Source organism: Rana temporaria, chromosome 7 (genome assembly GCF_905171775.1).
Source record: "Rana temporaria chromosome 7, aRanTem1.1, whole genome shotgun sequence".
NCBI classification, from domain to species: domain Eukaryota; kingdom Metazoa; phylum Chordata; class Amphibia; order Anura; family Ranidae; genus Rana; species Rana temporaria.
The window spans coordinates 38638348-38660053 of record NC_053495.1 but is presented as its reverse complement, the minus strand read 5'-3'; the positions used below and the strand labels follow the sequence as shown (position 1 = coordinate 38660053).

General features: G+C 42.6%; 1 protein-coding gene across 1 annotated transcript in view; it reads left to right on the top strand.

Moving 5' to 3' along the window:
* Positions 1–21706, top strand: part of CCDC66 (coiled-coil domain containing 66) — a 51436-nt gene that overhangs the window by 21734 nt on the left and 7996 nt on the right. The window contains exons 10-17 of the mRNA XM_040359252.1: positions 213–448; positions 2922–3006; positions 7685–7846; positions 11787–11931; positions 12438–12578; positions 17301–17794; positions 19787–19824; positions 21376–21641. Of these exons, the coding sequence (XP_040215186.1) occupies positions 213–448; positions 2922–3006; positions 7685–7846; positions 11787–11931; positions 12438–12578; positions 17301–17794; positions 19787–19824; positions 21376–21641 (1567 nt within the window). The remainder of the gene's footprint in view (positions 1–212; positions 449–2921; positions 3007–7684; positions 7847–11786; positions 11932–12437; positions 12579–17300; positions 17795–19786; positions 19825–21375; positions 21642–21706) is intronic.

Below are 21706 nucleotides of genomic sequence, written 5' to 3'. Positions count from 1 at the left end.
ACAGCAGCACAGTGACACAATGTGCTTTGGACTGAGGTAAATGCACACTATACAATGTGTTTTGTTCATTTTTCATGTCCTGAGTTTTGCAACCACTTTAAGGCTTGCAGAACAAAATGAAGACCCATCTTTCTGTGTGCATGGATGGCCTGTTATAGTATATTACACCTATTTTGATTACTCATGTCTGTGCCTTCTGTAATTTTTTTCAGGTTGAGCAACAAGATCTTTGGGCAATGCATTTTGATTCATTTAAGAAGGTGGCCAATAATCAAACTCCTGTGTATGAGCACAGTGCTAATTTCCAGCTGCCTGAAATTCCTCCTTCCTCATCGGAACCCAGACCAGCAGATCATCAGCTGGCTCCTGCCATAATTGATCTCCAACAAGAACAGCCAGAAACAAGAAGGTCCACTGAGGAAGAAAATGTTCACAGTCAGAAAACTGGGTAGGTCACTGTGGGCCATCTTCCTATCTAGCCTGTAGCAAGGTTATCTGACAACTATTGCTATCCAATTTTTGCTGAAGGACAGTTTGATTTGTTGTTGGGGCATTGAGTCACTTAATTTTTTTAACCCCTTCCCATCTGCTCAGGCATCCCCTTTTAACCTGTGTGAAATGCCCAGGGAGCAGGAAGGATCAGTGATCATGTGAGGTGACAACTGTCAAAGTGGTCACATAATCAAGAGCTGGTCCCACAAGCTACTGATCTTTAGCCATCTTTCACAGCTTGGTCTTTGTGCTGGAAGAGCACAGCGAGTGTGCTCCCAACAAGAAAACATTGGCTGCCCAGCTGTGTGTGTTAAACCCCACCCTTTTCTGTCATCTATATGGGTTGTATGGTTGAAAACGGGTTAAAGTCTGACATTAATCTTCTGAACTTCTTCATATCAACCAATCATATGCAGACCCTCAGGGCAGGCTTAAATCGAGTGACTGAAAGGAATTAACTAGTTCTTAGGCCTATACTGTTACGCAAAATTCATAGTAATCCTGAATAGGGCATTTTGATGTCCAGGAAACCCATTACCATCAATGAGAACAGTTTTCAACTAAAACAACTATAAAATGAAGTGTTCCCAATAGGAAAGTTATTTTTAGGAATTTTTTTTTTTTTTTTTTTTTCCCTGACCAAACCCCCACACATTTACCTCGGGTACACTTGCAGTGTATGAACCCAGGCAATTGACAAATAATAATATTCACATGTGTGTTGACCTTGGACTTTATAGCTGAACTATAAAGCAGGGCTGAATATTGGGGGAATATTATTCTATCATGAGTAAGCCTATATAACTACTGTATATTGCCAATCAAACTTTTAATTTACATCCATTAAATTATAATCTAGGTGCATCAAAACAAAAGGAGTGTAAAGTTGGTTTACTCTAGAAAGCAGCAGCCTGTGTAAAAAGCCTGTCCACTGCCAGGTTGTTGCAGAGAAGAACCTTGTGTCCTTCTCTGTGATCTCACTGCAGAGATTGTGTAGGAAAAGCTAAAAAGAAAATCTTTGTGCACCACATCCCTAATAATTGGTGAACAACCAAAATAAATATAGAATCAATAGGGATTTTTCAGCTGCCACTTAGAGTAGTCCAACATACACTTTGCTCTAAAAGATGATACAGTATTTTAATGCACCATAGTATATATCAGATGTGCATTAAAGTGGTTGTAAACCTCTGTCATAAACCTCTGTCATAAACCTCTGTCATGAAATCTAAGCAAAGCACATATATACAGTATCTCACAAAAGCGAGTACACCCCTCACATTTTTGTAAGTATTGTATTTTTCATGTGACAACACTGAAGATATTACACTTTTCTAAAATGTAAAGTAGCGAGGGTACAGTTTGTATAACAGTGTAAATTTATTGTCCCCTCAAAACACAGCCATCTAATGTCTAAACCGCTGGCAACAAAAGTGAGTACACCCCTAAGTAAAAATGTCCAATTAGCCATTTTCCCTTTCCTGTGTCATGTGACTCGTTAGTGTCACAAGGTCTCAGGTGTGACTGGGAAGCAGGTGTGTTAAATTTGGTATTTCGCTAACTGTTGTTCTTTAGAATGGCAAGACGCAGTGACGTCATGGACTACGACAAGCCGGCGCTCGTCACATTTGATGCTGTCGCCGCCACCTTGCTACACCCTACACTACCCTTGTATGCTACCGTGCATGCGTCAAAGTCTCATTGAGCATGCACGGGTTTACCCGGGGACTGTTAAGCATACCGACGAACGGTTTTCTCGGCAGGAAACACTCTGCCCAGAATCCCGACGAGAAAATAGAGAGCAGGTTCTCTATTTTTCTCGTCGGGATTCCCGGCAGTTTTCTCGATGAGAAAGCATACACACGCACGGTTTCCACAGCAAAAAGCTCTCCCAGCAGCTTTCTTGCTGAGAAAACTGGTCGTGTTTACAAGGCTTTAGGCTTGTAAGGTGTTTTTTTTTTTTTTTCTCGTCTTCTAGGTAGATCTTTAGGCCTCTGTGGTTGTCAGTTTTGTGCAAAAGGTCTTGCAGACAGCTTTTGTAGTAGGGTTCTCCACTATTCTGTTTTTGATCTTTGGTCTGTTGACCTTGTTTCTGTATTACTCCACCCTTATGTTCAGTGTTTTTTGGGACACCCCAAGCAGTCATGAATATGGAGTGCTCTTCCTCCTGGGATGTAAGCATAAGAAATGTTAGGATTTTTGGTTTACCTGTAGTACATCACAAGCTATAGGGATCTCTCCTCTCTTTATGTGCCTCATTGCTTGCTACAAAAATTAGGTTTGGCTGAATTGAGGGGAATTCAAAGACAGTTCACCTGAAGGTTGCGGCATAATCCAAATAGTCTTGAATATTAAGTGCTTTGTGTCCTATGATGTACTCTAAGAAAGGGATTTTTGTGTATACGGGTAACTTTTATTTAATTTTTTAGGTTTTTACGTACCATGACAGCCCTGTTAGATCCTGCACAGATTGAAGAAAGAGACCGGAAGAGGCAGAAGCAGCTGGAGCATCAGGTGTGAATCCACATTCTGCTTATTGCATTAATTTTGTCATGGGGGGGGGGGGGTTCAGACTTGGGTACCCAGAAGACAAAAATATGCGAACCTGCCATGCTGTGACAAATTGTGGGTGTTGTAAATTGCGCTAACAGTGGGAGACGCTTAAAACTTGAATCCACTTACTGTGTACATAGTAACCTATGTGACAGCCTTTGTACCCAAAATGTATGCTTTATTTATCTGTGCTGCGAGAGACTAGCAGACATGTGCCAACCTCGGAACATGAATACTGCAAATGTTCTCCCCATGGTGATCAATTTTTCCTACTCTGTCCTAACCAAGTGGGAGGTAGCCAGCAATGCTCTGGCCTCCCTCTCAAACCTGGCATCCACATGGTCCTTTGGCTTAGCAGTCCATCCTCTAATGGCCAATTCTGTAAGCTAGGTGGAGATGGATGAGCAGGCCCCACTGTCCCTATAGCATATTGGCACACCTAACAACTTTTGAACTTCAGACTGAGGGACACTAGAAGGAGGGAGTAAGTTGTAGCAGTGGGAGGCATATAAGGGTGAGGGGTGCGCTGTGCACAAACTAAAGAATTGAATTGTGAAGAGTTGAGGGGTATGCTATGTACTGATTGCAGGGTTGAAGAGTGCGCTATGTACAGATTGCAGGGATGAGGGGTAAGCTATGTACAGAGTGCAAGGTTGAGGGGTCCGCTGAGTACTGAATATAGGACTGAGATGTGCTGTGTACAGAGTGCAGGGTTGAGGGGTGCACTACGTACTGAATGCAGGGCTGAGGGATGCGTTGTGTACGGAGTGCAGAGTTGAGGGGTGTGCTATGTACTGAGTGCAGGGATGAAGGATGTGCCACAAATGATACAGCCTCAGCACCTGTGACCATCATTATCAAGCTGCTGATCACACTGTACAGCCTGTATACACTACAGTAAGAAATAGGCTGTACAGTGTGATCATCAGCTTGATAAGATGGTCACAGGTGCTGTGGCTGTATCATTCATGGCTGCAGACAGTATTGCATTGCATTCTTGTACAACTCTGTCAAAAGTAGTAACAGTATAGCAAACACTGCAGCCTGTGTCTCACTTTAGTACTCTACTAGCTACACTGACTAAAAAAAAGTAATCTCAAAAGAACTGCAAAGATCGTACCAGGTTGGAACTGGAAGTCCTAAAAAGTAAGCCTGGATGGAAAGCGTGTCAAGCGTCAGCATGTGGACTCCTAGTGTGGAAGATTGCCCAGATTTGACACCGGAGGCTGCAGTATGTGTTCAGTGCAGATTTAAGTGAGGTGCAGAGCAGAAAGAAACTGGAGATGGTGAACTGGAAAGGGAGGGGGATGAGAATCGGTGTGAGAGTGATTTACTTCATGAAGGGATGGGAAGTGAAGCGGCCCATGAATCGGGAGAAAACGAAAAGTATCTTATCAGGAGCAAAGGCAGAGTGAGTAGAAAGGAGGAGATGATGATGAGAGTGAAGAGAATTCAGTGAAGGAGGAGAGCGATTATTTCATACATTGCAGCCAGTAGCAAATCTCTTACCTCCGATCACTGTAGGACCTTCACCCAGTGAATGCAGCTCTATAGCATCTGTTCAGGCTTCTCCCTGCATCGGAGCCACTTAATCCCGCGCACACTAAAACAGGAAGCCCACTGGATGAAATTGAAGGGAAGGAAATGTACTTTGTGTATCCATTGGCTGAGGAAGCAGCAGCACTGCCTTCTCAGCCAATAGGTAGCTGAAACTCATAAGTGCCTCCCTCCCTCCGAATTGTTTTATGCCAGGGACAAATATATTTTGATCCGGTATCCAGAGTCCCGGCCAGGCCCTGTCTATCAGCAATGTGGAGGAGAAAGGTGGTGCTGTAACATTGACTGACACCCCGGGGGGGGGTTGGGCCCCTTATCTATGCCCCTGGCATGAATTGTAGGGCCAAATAATGGGTATAAGGGGAGAGAAAAGGGAACAGCAGCAGCTTTAACCACTTCCATACAGGGCTGTTATACACACATCCATACCAGGCCTATTCTGGCACTTCTCTCCTACATGTACAAATCATAATTTTTTTGCTAGAAAATTACGCAGAACCCCCAAACATTCTATATGTTTTTTTTTAGCAGACACCCTAGGGAATAAAACGACGGTCATTGAAACGTTTTATCTTGCACGCTATTTGCACAATCATATTTCAAACGCCTGTTTTTTGGAAAAAAATTGTTTCATGAATTAAAAAAATAACAAAACAGTAAAGTTAGCCCAATTTTTTTGTAAAATATGAAAGATGATGTTACACTGAGTAAATAGATACCTAACATGTCACGTTTTAAAATTGCGCACACTCATGGAATGGCGCCAAACTTCGGTACTTAAAAATCTCCATAGGCAACGCTTTGAAATTGTTTACAGGTTACCAGTTTAGATTTACAGAGGAGATCTAGTGCTAGAATTGTTGCTGGCACTCTAACGCACGCGGCGATACCTCACATATGTGGTTTAAACGGCGTTAACCTATGTCGGCGGGACTTGCGTGTGCTTCTGCGCGCGAGCTACCGGGAACAGGGGCGTTAAATATTTTGTATTTCTTTTTTTACACTTTTTTTTTTTTTTTTTTCACTTTTATTCCTATTACAAGGAATGTAAACATCCCTTTGTAATAGGAACGTGTGTGACAGGTCCTCTTTATGGAGAGATGCAGGGTCAATAAGACCGCACATCTCTCCTCCAGGCTGGAAACCATGAAATCGGTGAAAAAAAATTCACCGATCTCATGCTTGCTGTTGCTTAGCAGCTGCAATTGCGGCTTTGTTTACTTACGGGGACACGGGAGTGACGTCATCACATTGCGCCCGGGTCCTCCGACGGTCATAGAGATGACTGGTGACCATCTGGGTCATCTCTATGCTTCCTGCCAGCGCCGGACGATTCGTTCTCCGGGCCCCCGATCGCACGGGAGAGCCCGAAGAAGCACCGGATGCCGGCGGGAGGGGGGGATGTCCCCTCCCGCCGCCTGTAAGAACGATCTAGCTGCGGAATCGCCGCTATGATCGTTCTTACGTTGTGCAGAATCGCCGGCAGAAGAGAAGGCTATCTGAATGATGCCTCTAGCTGCAGGCATCATTCAGATATCCCCCCATAAAGCCCAGGACGTCACATGACGTCCACCCGGATCGAGGAGGGGTTCCTGCCGCCGTCATTTCACAATGACGCGGTAGGGAAGTGGTTAAATCACACAGAGTTGGGGAAATCAGTCACTGGAAGCCAATCATGACTGAGAGGAGGCAGTATAAGATTTTGAATGATGAGGTGGGGAGAAAATGAACTCAAAAACTGAACTGCTGTCCCCTTCCTTGCCCTCTGCTAGGCTGGAACAATGATTTATAAGGTGTGCTAAATGATAAATTGGAGTCTGAGAAGACATTGGATAGGATAAGAATTCATAGAAGGGGCAAGGAGATATTAAAGGGGTTGTAAAGGAAAACATTTTTTTTTCATAATAAGCATCCTTTACCTGCAGACATTCCTCTTTTCACTTCCTCGTTGTTTCGTTTTTGCTCAGAAGTTGCTCTATTTCTTCTCTGTTCTGTTCACTTCCTGCTTGTCTGATTTTACACACCACCGTGATGGGAGGCTTTACTGCGGTGGTCAGTAACGTGCTCACCCCCTCCTGGGAACTACATCTGTGTGGCAGGACGCTCTCTACGTGTTAGAGATTTCAAGGAGGTGTGAATTACTGGGCGTGCCGCAATGCATACTGGGAAATGTAGTTCTTACATGAACAAGCGATGCAAACCAGGAAGTGAATGAGCGAACAGAAACTAGAATGCCGGAGGTGATATCGATGAAGGAATTTAATAGGTATTTACTCGTTTTTTAACAGAATCATTACACTATTCTGTCTGTCTACCTTGCAGACATTAATTTTAGGGAAACATTTTTTTTCCCTTTACAACTCCTTTAAGGACATCTCTTTTAGAATGTCTGCATAGGACATGGTCAAACAAAGAGCTATTCCTTTACAGCAAAAACGGGTAGGCGGTCTGCATCTTTGAGGTCTGCATCTTTGAGCTTCAATGCAGTTCTACTGAATCCACTCTAAAGATCAGCAGGCCGCACTTTTACGTTTATGTTCGTGAAAGTTAAAGTGTTACTAAACCCACAACTATAAAATCAGTCTGTATATGCAGCATTGTTTTACTCAGTGGGAAACTTAAGGGGTTAATCCTCTGCATTGTGTAAAAGCTGTTTGTTTTATCCTGTAATAGATCCTCCCCCTCCTGCACTGTCTATCTGGGAGAAGGCCAGATAACACAGGCAGGGTAGCTGACCTGCACATGCTCAGTTGTGTCTTTTATGCTGGAGATGACATTTACTTGTTCTCATAGCTAGTCAGGTCACATGATATTGACATCACACGTGTGGGCATGTATACATGCTGTAGTGGAAATCTCCTCCTACCTGAACTCGGAGCACTGGAGAAACGGTGCAGTTTATCATGTAACCGTAGTACACATATCATCCAAAAAGGTATATAGTGGCAATAATATAATGTAAGAAGATTCATAAGCTGTTGGGGGCCGGATGAACAATTTTCATATTACTGTGTTTAGTAACACTTTTTAAACCTGTGAGCTATGTGAGGATTTACATTCTCCCTACAATCCAACTTACCAGAAAGCAATAGCGGCTCAGGTTGAAGAAAAGCGCAAGAAAAAACAGCTGGAAGATGAACAAAGACTGCAGGAAGAGCAGGAGGAAGAGCAGCGGCTGGCAAGAGAACAGGAACAGATACAAAAGCAGTACGAGGAGGATAATCATCGTCAGAAACAAAAAGAGGTATGCAATCCACCTGTATATGGCAGCAATTTGCTTTTTAGCAAAAACTATCAAAAAATTTCTGTTGGCATATTTCTTCCCTTATGCTCAATTATCTTAGGCAGCTATTGTTATTTTGCAAGACTTGTGCACTCCTGTCCTTGTAAATCCAGGTGTACCCCTGTGCAGTTGACAGCGAATGCCCTCAGTGATGTAACTAGGCTGTTGGTTTCAGTCATAACGAAGTGACAGCCCCAAAAAAAAAAAAACTTTCTCTCATCATCTTGACAAGTGGGTTATGTTACTGTTCACAGGAGAGGACTAGGCAGAAACATGTTGGATAATTAAATACATGTTTAACAGAGTTGAAGAGCTCCACCCAGGGGGCGGTCCCTCCAGACATAACCCTCCTCCCTGCAGTATGCAGCCTCAGTTTCTTTATGCCTAGCAAGAAGGACGTATGGCTCTTTGGGCCCAGCGCCCTGAGGAAAATGTTATTTTCCCCCTAAACGTCTTTCAGGACAGCCACCCGAGAGACCTTGGCTCCTCCCCTCTTGCAAACACCGCGCCAGCCTATAAATTTCCTCCTCCCCTGCTGGTCCTCAGTTATTTGTGTTTCCTCCAGAGGGGAGACACCATTAGGAATCAGCCAGGAAGAGCCAAGGGAGGTTTAGGCAAACGGTCCGGAAAGAGAGCAGGGGCTCTTGGGACAAGACAGGGTTACTAACCTGAATAGAATGGCCGCCCTCACATCCCTGAGCGCAGGTGTAGGTTCGGGGGGGGCCCCGTTTTTGTAAGCACCGAGTGCGGTGTAGAGGAGTGCAACTGGTGTCCCATGCTTGGATCAGCGTGTGGCTGCAGCAGGAATGGGGATTCCGGAACGCAGCCACGCCGGGTATTGGGACCGCTCGGAGCCGACGGCGGGTGACGTCATGTCCGGCATACGGGGGTATGCACTTCTGGGTTTGCGGCTTCCGGTTCCGGCCGTGAAATCCAAAAACGGAGCCCGGCAAAGGCTGGAGGGAGCTGCATATCGCTGTAGAGACATCAGAAGCGGCGCTGGTAAAACAGATATGTCAGGGACAGATAGCAAAGATACTGCTCCAGCAGAGACAAGCTCCAGCCATGCTAAGGTAAGGGGAACCTAGGGTGGATCTCCTAAAAAAAACCACCACGGCCCCCCCCCCCCCGCAGGGAAATAGGGAGGGGGAGGTGGATTGGAATGAGGGGGGCAAGAAGCAAAGCCCCTCAGTTGTGTCAAAACCACACAGTTCAGGGGAAAAAAAGAAAAGGGAAATGTATTCCCCCTTATAAGGATTACGTGAGATTTATTCATATACTCTTCGTGAAATCCTCTTATCTGTATCTCCTTTTGGGGTATATAAAAAAAAAAAAAAATGGTTAGAATTGACAGATACCATAAGCAAAAAAAAAACAAAAAATAATCTTATTGTGTTTTCAACTTATGTGATTTGAAAACTCTCTTGTGGAGAGGGAAAAAAGAAAAACATTGAATAAAAAATTCCTCGCCATCCCCAAGACCTCCTAGAGCCTTTCAAAAAATGTGATCAAATATTACTGACACCCTCCTCCTTACAGCCTATATTTATCCTGTTTCGTTCTAGATAATGACACCTCTTTCTTTCTCCCCTTTTCATTTCTCTATTTCTTCATTCGATCATCTCCTCCTCCCTCCTCCTCCTCCTCCCTCCTTCGTTCCTTACAATGGGCATCCTCCTCCACTCTGTGAATGAGAGCCTCTATATCTGATCTCGTAGGGAGTGCTTGTATTGGTGTTTTTTAAATTCTCTTGCACTATACGGGATGCCGATAATCCACCATGTTGAAGGGGGATCTGTCCATCTGATGCTGAAATTTTCAGGATATCCTGAGTGGTGTCCAACCCCTCTTTTCCCCCAGGTGGAGCATGAACCGCCTGTGGAGACCTGGTAGCTTGTCCCAGGGCTCGACAAATCATGGGCGCCAGGTCGCCATGGCGACTAGAAATGGTGTCCTGGCGACTTGGCTTGGAAGGTGGGCAAAATAAAAATAAAAAAAATTTGTGAGCTGGCGCCATCTGGTGGTGAGCCGTTGGTATTACAAGTTATTACCACCAGATGTGTGAGCTGGCGCCATCTGGTGGTGGCCGTTGGTATTACAAGTTAAGCATTACAAGTTAAACAGCAATTCTAATGTCATTTTTCGCTATTTTTCACTGCCATCTTCTTCCCTCTAATTAGAACCCCCAAACATTATATATATTTTTTATCCTAACACCCTAGAGAATAAAATGGCGATCGTTGCAATACTTTCTGTCACGCCGTATTTGCGCAGCGGTCTTACACTACAATTACACTTTTTTTTAATTAAAAAATAAGACAACAGTAAAGTTATCCCCATTTTTTTTTTTTTTATTATGAAAGATAATGTTACGCCGAGTAAATTCATACCCAACATGTCACGCTTCAAAATTGCGTCCGCTCGTGGAATGCCGACAAACTTTTACCCTTTAAAATCTTCATAGGCGACGTTTAAAAAAATCTACAGGTTGCATGTTTTGAGTTACAGAGAAGGTCTAGGGCTAGAATTATTGCTCTCACTCTACCAATCGCGGCGATACCTCATATGTGTGGTTTGAACACCGTTTACATATGCGCTTCTGCGCGCAAGCTCGTCGGGACAGGGTGCGTTTTCTGGCTCCTAACTTTTTTAGCTGGCTCCTAGATTCCAAGCAAATTTGTCAAACCCTGGCTTGTCCTCGTGAATTCGCAATTTTACTCCCGGACCCGCGTCTCTGACTGGGTTTCACTTGTTTTAGCTGCTTTACTGGAGGTTTTAGTGTCCCGCTGCTTGGTCAATAACATGCTGCTGTTATTGCAGTATTAGCAGGAACGGTCTGTCTGAGGCTGATGGAGCGTCGGGAGCTTGTACACTATGCGTCCTCGCTCAGCCATGTCTGGAACATCAGTCCCTTTTCATGCACTGCCACAACAAGTAATTAATTGGATAGAAAATGGTTAAAAATATATATTTTTAAAATGAGGATGGTTTTTGAAATACTGTAATGTAAAATAACAATTGAACACCTTTTTTATCTTGGTATTTTTGTAAATAAACAGTAAAGTCCAGTACTGGACTGATAATCATATCTCGTATGCACACCCTCTCCACTGTTTCAAGCTGACTGGCTGCACATTTTGAAAGCTGACCATGCATTGTGAGAACCCAGCATATTTTTTTCCCCTGGTTCATAACTACTTGTCTGAGATGCTGAGGAGTGCCCACACCCAGAAACATACTGAATGAATTTCTAAAGCCATAATACTTGGCTATTTGAGATGCAGGATCATATTAAAGCATAAGTTCACTTTAAAATAAATAAATGCCCATTTTTATTTTATTTTTTTGCAGGTAAAAATAATGTGCATTTAATTTTTTATCTTCCTGCAGGACTCTGGTAGGCTGTGAGTGTAAGCGGCCTGTCTACGGTCAGGCAGTTTTACGCTGACAGACTCGATTGAACTACCACAGTTCTCAACAGCACTGTGGTAGCTAATTGAGAACTACATGCCAACATCTGCAAAGGATGTTCGGTACTTGTAGTTCATTCATTCACAGAACTGTGTGAATAAAATGGCCATGTGGGCAGAGCCCCCCACGACCGTGCTGTTTTCAATAAGCGACAGGTAGTATGGGGAACTTCTCCCTGTACTGCTGTCACAGGGAGAGATGGTAGCTGCAGCATTGGTAACATGTTGCATGTTTTATCCTAAAAATGGGTGGAACATGTAACATGTTCCCAAAAGGTGAACTTATCCTTTTAAGTGGAGTACAATATCAATTTAAACGACTGTACATATTTTGCCTTTTTTTTTTTTTTTTTTGTATCTTTTAGTTCTTGAATGTTATTTTAATGGCAATGCAGTGGGAAGAGTGACCTTATAAAAATGTTTGTTTACAGGAGGTTTTAAGCTTGAAGACCAGAGAACTCTATCAAAGTATGCAGAGGGCCCAAGAGGAGGCTCAGCGACTGAAGCAGGAGCAGCGAATGCGTCATTTACTGCAGAAAGGACACGATGTATCTAACCTGCAGAAGAATGCAGCAGGTAATCTTTGCAGTTCGTTGTGCTTGATTACATTCTATTATAGAATAAATAGTCTGATCTGGCTGGGGCATAGAACGCTATGTAAAGCGGAGTTTCACTCGTTTTTCAGTTAGCAGCTACAAAGTGTTTATTAAAAGTCAGCAGATGCAGACACTCACCTGTCCCACGGTCCAGCGATGCAGCCATCCTCTCCCCCCTCCTCTGCGCCGGCATCACTACTGTGGGCACCCGGCTGTGACGGCTTGCACATTTCGCGCTGTGCTGTTCTGAATGGCCAGAAGGAGGAGTTGCCTAGGGGGAGAGGATGAGTAGCCTTAGCAGAAAACGGCGGAAATGGGAGCTGGGTACCTGTCAAAACTAGGTACTCCCCCACAAAAAATTACATGCCAAATGTGGCATGTCGGGGGGGGGGGGGTTAGGACTCCTTTAATGGAATTGCTGGGTTTAAAAGACATCTCCTGATTATTTACTCTTGTAAAGCCTGTGTTGATCTGATCTTTTTTCAGGTGAAGCCATCCACTTGGATTCCTCCCGAGCTGCTAGTTGCACCACTGTGTTACCAGAGAGCTCTCGCATCGGGGCCAACAGTATTATACCAAGTGTTACAACATTAATCTCCCCCAGGAAAGACACAGCAGTTCAGACAGGTAATAGAATATTTTTTTAGTGGTAGATAACGGCTTGTATACAGTCTGCTTGCTTGTTGTGTACAAAACAATGTCGGGTTATACATGCCACAGTTTTTTTTTTTTTTTGCTGTTCTAGAAGGATGGATGTCTTTTTTTTTTTTTTTTTTTATTTTATTTTTTTAACTTTGCTGGAAAAAGATGAAGTGAATATCTTTGTACTTTTTTGAATATCCAACCTGTGGCCTGTATTGTACATAGGCACCGAGTTATAGGTTGGTACCTTCAGGTGATTGGACACTGGCAAACTTTTAAGGACATGCCTCATGGGCGTCCCCCTATAACACTATTTTTTTTTTTTTTTTATCCCGAGAGTCCTCAGTTTTTTTTTTTGTGTGTGTGTGTGTGTGTGTGATTCACCTCTTTGGTTAACCAGTATAACATTTTAAATTTGGATTCTTCATTCAACTCTTCAATCAACTTTTCATTGTCGTCTAGTGACGTTTGAAGCAATGCACCTAAATTGGTGCAACCTTTGTATAACCCTGGGAGCCATAACTGGACCCCACACTGTGGGGACAGCCTGCAATGTTGCTTTAAAAATTGGATCCTGCATGATAAGGGATTGTGAAGCATGGGTGCTCACCTCAAAACTTAGTACAGGGTGCTAAACAGTTTCAAGGCAATGGTCAATCCCTAAGTAACCCAGACCTTGAAGACCCCTCCAAAAATGAGCTTAATTTGACGGGCGAATCTTCTGTTCTATATAGGGACCAGCAACATGGATAGGTAAGGCAGGGTCACCCTGTTTATTGAATCGTTACTGTAGTCTTATAACTTGAATAGTATGCATTCATGCGTTGTAAGTATGTAGTAACAGGAACTGTTTTAAACTTATATATAGTGTAAACTTGTCAAAACGTGGTGCTAAAATTCAACAACTCGGAGCTTAGTCTTTAGGTGGATGACCAGGTGTTGCATCGCACCACAGGCTGCACACTTTACTGACACATCTGCCTATAGACCTTTTATAAGGTACTCCTCCTTCTGCCCCAAGGACTTTGATACAGAATGGTTTGCACTAGGGTTGCCGCGTACTCCTTATCGGACATTCATTTCCACACCCTACTCATGAGTACCCCCACAGGAGGATACCCTCACCTGTAGTAATGGTGGAAACCAGGTGAAAACTGCAGCAGAAGCTTTAGCAAAAAATTACCCTGCTGAAGACCCGCACACCGTCTTATGGTGAAGATGCTTCCCTTGTGTCGGAGCAGGACCCAATTTCAACAATGGTTTTTGTATCTGATCTTAGGCACACAAGACATGGCCATCATTGTTGAGGGCTCAAAAAAAACAAAAACAAAACAAAAGGCACCTTTCCAACCCCCACCATCTATATCAGTCGGTTTCCAGCCTCCAAAAGACCATCCAGTTCCTTCCAACTTTTTGGCTGCATAATCAACATCCCAAAGTCTGCCTCTCAGCCCTCACACTATCTTGAGAACCTGGGTCTAATCTTGCACACATCCAGATTATTCCTCCCTCAGTAAAAGATTGCCTCCCTAAGGTCAAGATCTCGGATAAGGTCAAGACCAGCTAGCCTCTAACCCCTTGCCTTTACAGTAGATTCTCTGGTGATTCATTGGACACAATTCCAACTGGTGTATGCCTTCCCTCCGATGAAGGTACTTCCTCAACAGCGGCCCAAGTTGGAATAGGAAAGGGTTCTGGTGATTTTTTTATTTTTTTTTTCCCACCAAACTGACCTAGAAGAACGTGGTACACAGACATACCTAGATTTCTGACAAACAAGCCTAGGCCTTTTATAAACAGATCAGACCTTTAGTGGCCCAAGGCCCTCTGTTCCATCCTGCTTCTCAGTCACTGGTTTTAACAGCATTGCTGTTGAAACCCAAAAGTATAGGGGGGCATCTCTGATTTAGTTAGTCCCACTTTACTCACCTAAGAAATGGGATTCCCGCAAGATTTACTATTGGACATGGAAGGCTTTCTTTGCACGGTGTGAGGCTGGTAAGAGGGTTAACCCTAGGGACTACTATTACTTGTATTTTGTCTTTCCTTCTCTCTGGTCTTGACCAGTGTCTGGCCCCAAGTTCCCTTAAGGGACAGGTTTTTATCTATTCCACCTTATCTTTCAGAAGCCTCTTGCTTCACAATCCCTTATCAAGAATTTTCTACAGGGAGTTGCTCATATTATTATTCCTCCAATTTAACCTCCTGTGTCACCTTGACCTGTTACTCTCTCCTTAGAGCCCAGCCACCCCCCTCCCCCCCTTTGAACCAATTATGGACATTCTGTTGGAAGACCTCACCCTTTGGGTTTACCATAACGTCTGTTAAGTATGTTTCTGAATTCGCTCCTTGTACCAGAAAGCTGCTTTTTCTTGTTTTGTACAATAATCAGATGGTTGTGATACCAAGACCTTCATTTTTACCTAAGGTTTTCTACCATTTTCATCTCAATGAGAACATACTACTCCCTTCCCTGTGTCCTGCTCCAAAATCTGACAAGGAAATTTCAACATGGTTTGGATGTTGTTGGGGCTGTAAGAGTCTACTTAGCCCTTTTTTGTTCTACCTAGGTCCTTGTAAAGGACACCCTGTTTCCTGCTCCACCATTGACAGGTGGATCAGATAACGCCTTTCCAGTGCCTACGTTCTTAAATTGGAACTACACTATACCCAAGCGCTATAAACTTGCATCCATGTCTCTATGCTTCATTTTTGTAAGGAATAATTTTGAAAAATACCCCCTAGCATTTCTGACCATGGCCATCTTCAGTAAGGGCAGATGAGATCCACATAGAATTTACTTCTTGAAATCTATCTGCCCTTTGCTTAGGCATGCAGACAGGAATGTATTATTAGTGGAGGGAAAAAAAAAACCTTCTCTTGACTACTGCTCGGATGTTATGACATTTGCCTAGGAACCCAGGAATAATAATAAAAAAAAAAAAAGAAAAAAGAAACAAAAAAAAAAAAGTTTAAAACAATTACATATGATACACTTTCCCATCTATTTACTAATGCTAGCAGCATGAGGATTAAAAATAGTAATTGAAAGAGTGAAGTTCCACATCAAGGAAAAGTTGATCCCCCCCCCCCTTCCCAACTGAGCCATTCTACAAGGGCTGGTGGTGTCTTTTGGGTTTTTTAGGATCAAATGCCTATATCCCAGATTTTCAAGGCCACCACTTGGTCCTACATTCACATGTTCTCCCAGGTGGATGTTCAGGCCTCAGCTGATGCAGGCTTTGAACAAAAGGTATTTCAAGCTGTTATATAAGTATTTTATTCAAGTTATTTAAACCCTTATGTTGTGGTCCTGTTGGCAGATCAATGGCGCTATGATGTTGCCTTGCAGGTTTTAAGTACATTCCATGGTCTAAAACTACAAGTCCTGTACTGTAAGATTAAGATAATAGGAATTTTTGACTTGCCTGTGAATTTCTTCTCCTGGAGTACAGTACAAGACACGGCTCTCCTCAGTGTATTGATCACTTCTTACTGCTTGCTTAAAACAAACTGGAGCTTCATGTAGTCAGCAGGGTTACATGGATATGTTTTAGGGCGGTGGTTCTCAACCTGGGGGTCGGGACCCCCTTGGGGGTCAAATAACCATTTGCCAGGGGTCACCGAATCCTGGGCTGTTCCTGAAGCCCACGCTGCTCTCCCAGCCTTTTTGCGGCTGCCCAGCAGGGCTTTCCCTGGAGCCTGTGGCCACCCAGCTGGGCTGCTCCTGGAGCCCGCGGCCACCCACTCAGCCTCTTCGCAGCCACCCATTAAGTTCACGGCATGGCTGGGGGCCAGAGACTAGAGGTCAGCTGACTGGTAAAGGAATGTGAAGTGGCTGGAGAAGACCCTATCTCCTGATTTCGGCATAGGTGTCACTGCTACGAGACACCACAAAGTCGGTGACTCGGTGAAGCCGGGGACACAGTGCGTAACACTACCTGTGATTATAGTTCCCATTAAAAGTCCCCACTACAGTTCTCAAATCAGCAGCTGACCTTGATCAAGAGCACCTAAGTTGGCTTATCTAACCCGCCACCAGCACTGCCACTCATCCCATTCTCCCTACACCCCCAACAAGGAGTAAGAGAAGGAATACAAATAGAGAATACATGGAAGGGAGAGGAAAAGAAAAGAGGGGGAGGAACAAAGAAAAACGAAGAGAAAGAATAAGAGAAAGCACAAGAAAGACGGCTAGAGAGAGGGATGGGGAAAAGAGAGAGATAAAAGGAGAACAAAGAGAAAGAATGGTACATCCTAAAATGTACCATAAGGGGTATTAATACTGTATGAGTGGTGGAAGGGACTCGGGTAGCACTAAATATCAGTGGGTTAGGGGCACAAATTACTTGTCTTGCCTTGGGTGCTGACAACCCACTCTACAAAAATAATATTACTGTTAGGGGTCCCCACAACTTGGGAAATGTTATAAAGGGGTCACGGCACTAGAAGGGTTGAGAACCACTGTTTTAGGGGGTTTGCTATTGTCTGATTACCTGGAGGTAGCAGCTTATAACCCAGGGTTTATGAATACACGTCATGTACTGTACACCCAGATGGGGAATTTATAGGCAAGTCAAAATTCCTGTTTTTTCTCCCTTTTATGATATGGTGGCAATGGTAATACTTGAATTGCTAGGCTGCATTCCCAAAGCTTAGATCTGATCCTTCCAAAAATTTAGCATATGTGTATGTTCTTCTTGACAGATGACCTGGATACTAGGATAAAGCCTGAATCTGTTTCTAAAAGGCAGTCCTGGAGACAACAGAATGCCTCTCCTGATATACCTGTAGAATTCACCTACCAGCAGTCAAAGGCTGAACAGCCTGGGAACAAGATAAAGTCTCAAAGAGACAGGAGCGAATCTACAAAAGAAAACACAATCAATGAAATTTATGACCAGTATGCAAGGACTGAAAAGCAGGCCAGGGAACCTGGACGAAAACCTGACTGGAACAGAAACAGACCTCAAAGAAAGTTTGTCCCAGCTTCTGAGAGGTACCCCAAAGGACTACAAAAACAGAGGGAGGAAAGTAAATCGAGGCGACAGATGGAGCTCCGTCATTTGGTGGAAAAAAACTCTTCCAATAACCTCGGTACTAGAAAAGACCAGTCTCCAGAAAGGTCCCCTGTTCCTCGAGGGGAAGCCAAAATCTCCCACCCTTCAGAGGAAATCAAACCTGCACTTGAATTTCGAAAGGTAATGTGGATACAAATTTTGAACATTCTGTGTAAAAATTACAAAAAGTCTGTGTTGCAGAAGTGTCAAACTAGGCCTGAAGAACATTTTTATGTCACGTCCTAAGATTTATTTTCCCCCACTCTGTAGAGCAATCATTTTCAGACGTGTGTGTACACATGGGAATCAATAGTTCCCTATGTGATTGAATTTTTACAGTGACAGGTTCTCTTTAATGAGACACCAGGGCTCTATTAGAACCTTGATGTCTTCCGTACACTCTGCTGAAGCTATTGGAACACAGATTATGCTCTACTAGCTGCTTTTCTAGCCATCACTTCCAAGGAGTGCCCACAATTAATCGAAAAGTCATGTAATATGTGTCGCTACCTGCTTTAGTCACCGGCTGGGGGGGGGGGTGTTGAGAGAACAGATGCCTGCCCTATACAGAGACGCCATCCATGCGGGTCCCAGGTCCACAGAACAGCAGAGCCTGGGCTACATCGTGGGGGTCCTGTAGGGGGGAAATGGTGTGTTCTGGTGCATGTGGAGGAGATTGGGTGTCTTTCTTCTAACAGAGCTGATGTAAAAGTGCTCACTTTTACATTTATATTGAACAGCCTGTCCTCTTCCCTGCCAGTGCCACCCTTGGAGGGTCTATGGTTCTCCACAGAACACTCCCTGATCTCCTCTGCAATGAATGAACCTGAAGGCAACAAGGATTTCAACTATCAACAGCTACTTTTAGATTCAGGCAGGGTTTAGGAATTCCTGGACATCTCTCCAATTGGCCAATGACTGCAGGCTTTCGTCCATCAACAGCTACTGGTAGATTGGGTCATAGTCGAAATCCCAAAAGTCTTTGCAGTTAGCCTTGAAGGAGTATACGGAGCTTGGAGCAGAAAAAGATTGGGCCTTCGGAACTTCTAAATCCCAGTCAGAACACGCCTTTGCTGTCTGCTTTTGCTGCCACCTAACCCCCCTTTATCTTCAGGTGTCCATTGCTTTTCCTGCCTCATAAAAGGTGTTTTCATAAAATAATGAATGCAACGTGTTGCCCCCCCCCCCCTTTTTTTAAAGAGATTAAAATACTCTTGCGTCTCACCTAAACAGTCTAAAATGGAAACAGTATCCTTTATCATTAAGGCTGTTAGTGCCACTTTAAAATTAGGGGATTCTACAATTCCTTCCACTAACATGGTGTCTGGACTCTGTTTTCATAGGCCAAAACGTTTAACCAAGGTGTTTCATTATCACTGCTGGACATTTTCCGATGTTCAACGAAAGTATGTGTCTTTCATCTGCTTCATTGTTTCCTTGGCCGACCAAGGAAACAATCAGTCTATGAAATTGATTATCCTTGGCACCTGTATGGTATAAGTGGCTAATCATACACCCGACTCTCTAATCCTACAAAATCCATGATTTTGTGCAAGTGTCAAAATTGATGCTGGTTTTAAGCCAACAGGTAGTCATATTAAATATTGATTTGATTTAGATTTTTCTTCTATTCTTTCTTGGCATTTTGTAAATTAAAAAAAAAAAAAAAAAAAAAATATATATATATATATATATATATATATATATATATATATATATATATATATATATATATATATATATATATAGCTTTTGAAAAGCATTCTTGCATTACAGCATTTCCTTACACCTGCCTAAAGTACCTAGGTGTGTGTGTGTGTTGCACAATGGAACATAGACTTTATTAAAAAAGTCACAATTATATTTTATTAAAGTTTATTTTTTTTATTAAACAATGCAATGCATTGTAGCAATGCATCACACCACCCTGACACAATAAATATACACCAGTCTACTGAATTTTGGCTTTCAAGACGGTGTAAGCGAGCCTTAACACCTTTCATTCTTGTTACCCAAACATACAATGTATAAGCCTAAATTGGCTAAGGATTTTTTTTTTCTCAGCACAGAAAGTGCTATATACATATATTGCAGATTATAATGGCTCTTATCAGAAGTCTTCTTTTATTGCAGGAGGAGAAAGTTCAGAAAGCTGACCCATATTTCAAAAGGTAAGTGCAACTATTCACTGCCAGAGCCATTTTTCTTTGCACACATGATAAAAATCGCGTTTTAGGCCTGAAAAACCACAAAACATACATTTTCTGGAGAATAAAATGCTTCAAATGCATATGTTTAGCAAATACACTAAAGTAAATTTTATTCACACAAATACAATATAGTATACATTTTTAAGTAAAATATAAATGTTGAGGTTGCACCGAGATATCCAGTATGTCGAGTATTAAAATTGCCCGTACAATGGCATGAAATTTTGGTACCCAAAATGATCCATAGGCGACACTTTAAAACCCCCTTACATTTCATCCTGTTGGAGTTAATTGTGAATAATGGCCCTAGGATTATTTCTCTCAAGTGCAGGACGATGTAAAACATGTAGCGCGGTCGTCCTCGGACCCCTTTCACACTGCGGCAGTTTTCAGGCGTTTTAGAGCTATAAATAGTGCATGTAAAGGGCCTGAAAACTGCCTCCCATGCCGCCCAAATGTAAAAACAAAAGAACATAGAATTCAGCTTCAAGCACTTCCCTACAACAAAAACTTGTAGCATCTTTTAGAGGAAATCAACAATTGATAAATTGTAAGTTCAGTTTTTGCAATGGCATATTGCTTGTTTGTTGTGTCTGCCAAGAAATACACAGAATGTACACACTGTGACAATGTTCTTTAGAGGTGCACTGAAATTAAAATTCTGGAGAAAAACTATATATATATATATATATATATATATATATATATATATATATATATATATATATATATATATATATATATATATATATATATATATATATATATATATATATATATATATATATGAGAGATCCCACATATTTTAGACTTTTTTTTTTTTTTTTTTTTAAGTATAATTTTAAATGGATATGAATTTATTTTCGGCACTTTTTTTTTTTTTATGCAAAATGCAGATAAACCCTATTTTCGGACGATCGTTTTCATATCGGTGCATCTTTAATGTTCTTGGCTGTGATTCTGGACAATAGGCATTTCATTGGGGCTTTTAATATTATAGCAATGAAAAAATTACCTGTGCTGTTGGCTGTCAGGCATGTAAGATTAGATGTTCCCAAGATGGTAAAACCTTTCTTGTAGCATTTTCTGCACACTCTTCTTCATAGAAGGTGAGCTAACAAGTTTGTGGAGGGATTTACAGCATTCTTTGGCCTATAAAAGTATTAGAGCCCAAAGCAGTGGGCATGCAGAACCACTTACCCCTTAAAGCCTGTGTCCAGGTGAAGACCAGAATGTAGCATTAGGACTTGTTCACATCATGTCCACGGAAATGCTGTTTTCTGCAAAGCACAATGCATGTATGGTGTGGACAGGGCACATTGAAAACAATTGTATTTTCTATGTGCCCTGCTTACAATATAGATGTGCTGTGGTGTGCAGAAAAACCAACATAAACAAGTCCTTTAGAGCAGATGTTTAGTTACAGTATATGTGTTACTAGCATTATAGGTACCTGTACATTATAGGTGAGCTAAGGGAAAAAATATATATATTTTCTTTTTTTGCATCCAGATCTGACTCGCCTCCAGTTCCTGCAGTGAAAAATCGATTACAGCAAGCTCAGCGGAGACCAAACAAAACTCCTGTCCCTATAGTTTACAGTGGGCATCCCATTTCTCCCCAAATTAATACGTCTCCAGAACTGGACAAACAAGAAGCCCATAGACCACCTTCCTCACAATTTGTACCTTATGTTAGGACAAAAGAGATCTACTATCTGGACCCTGATGCTCCAATGTCAAGACCATCAACACATGATCCCCAGTACAAGCGGCCTGGTAAGATTGCATTTTTTTTTTACCAAAAATGAATGCCAGAAAGAATAAGTACTGTATTTATTGGC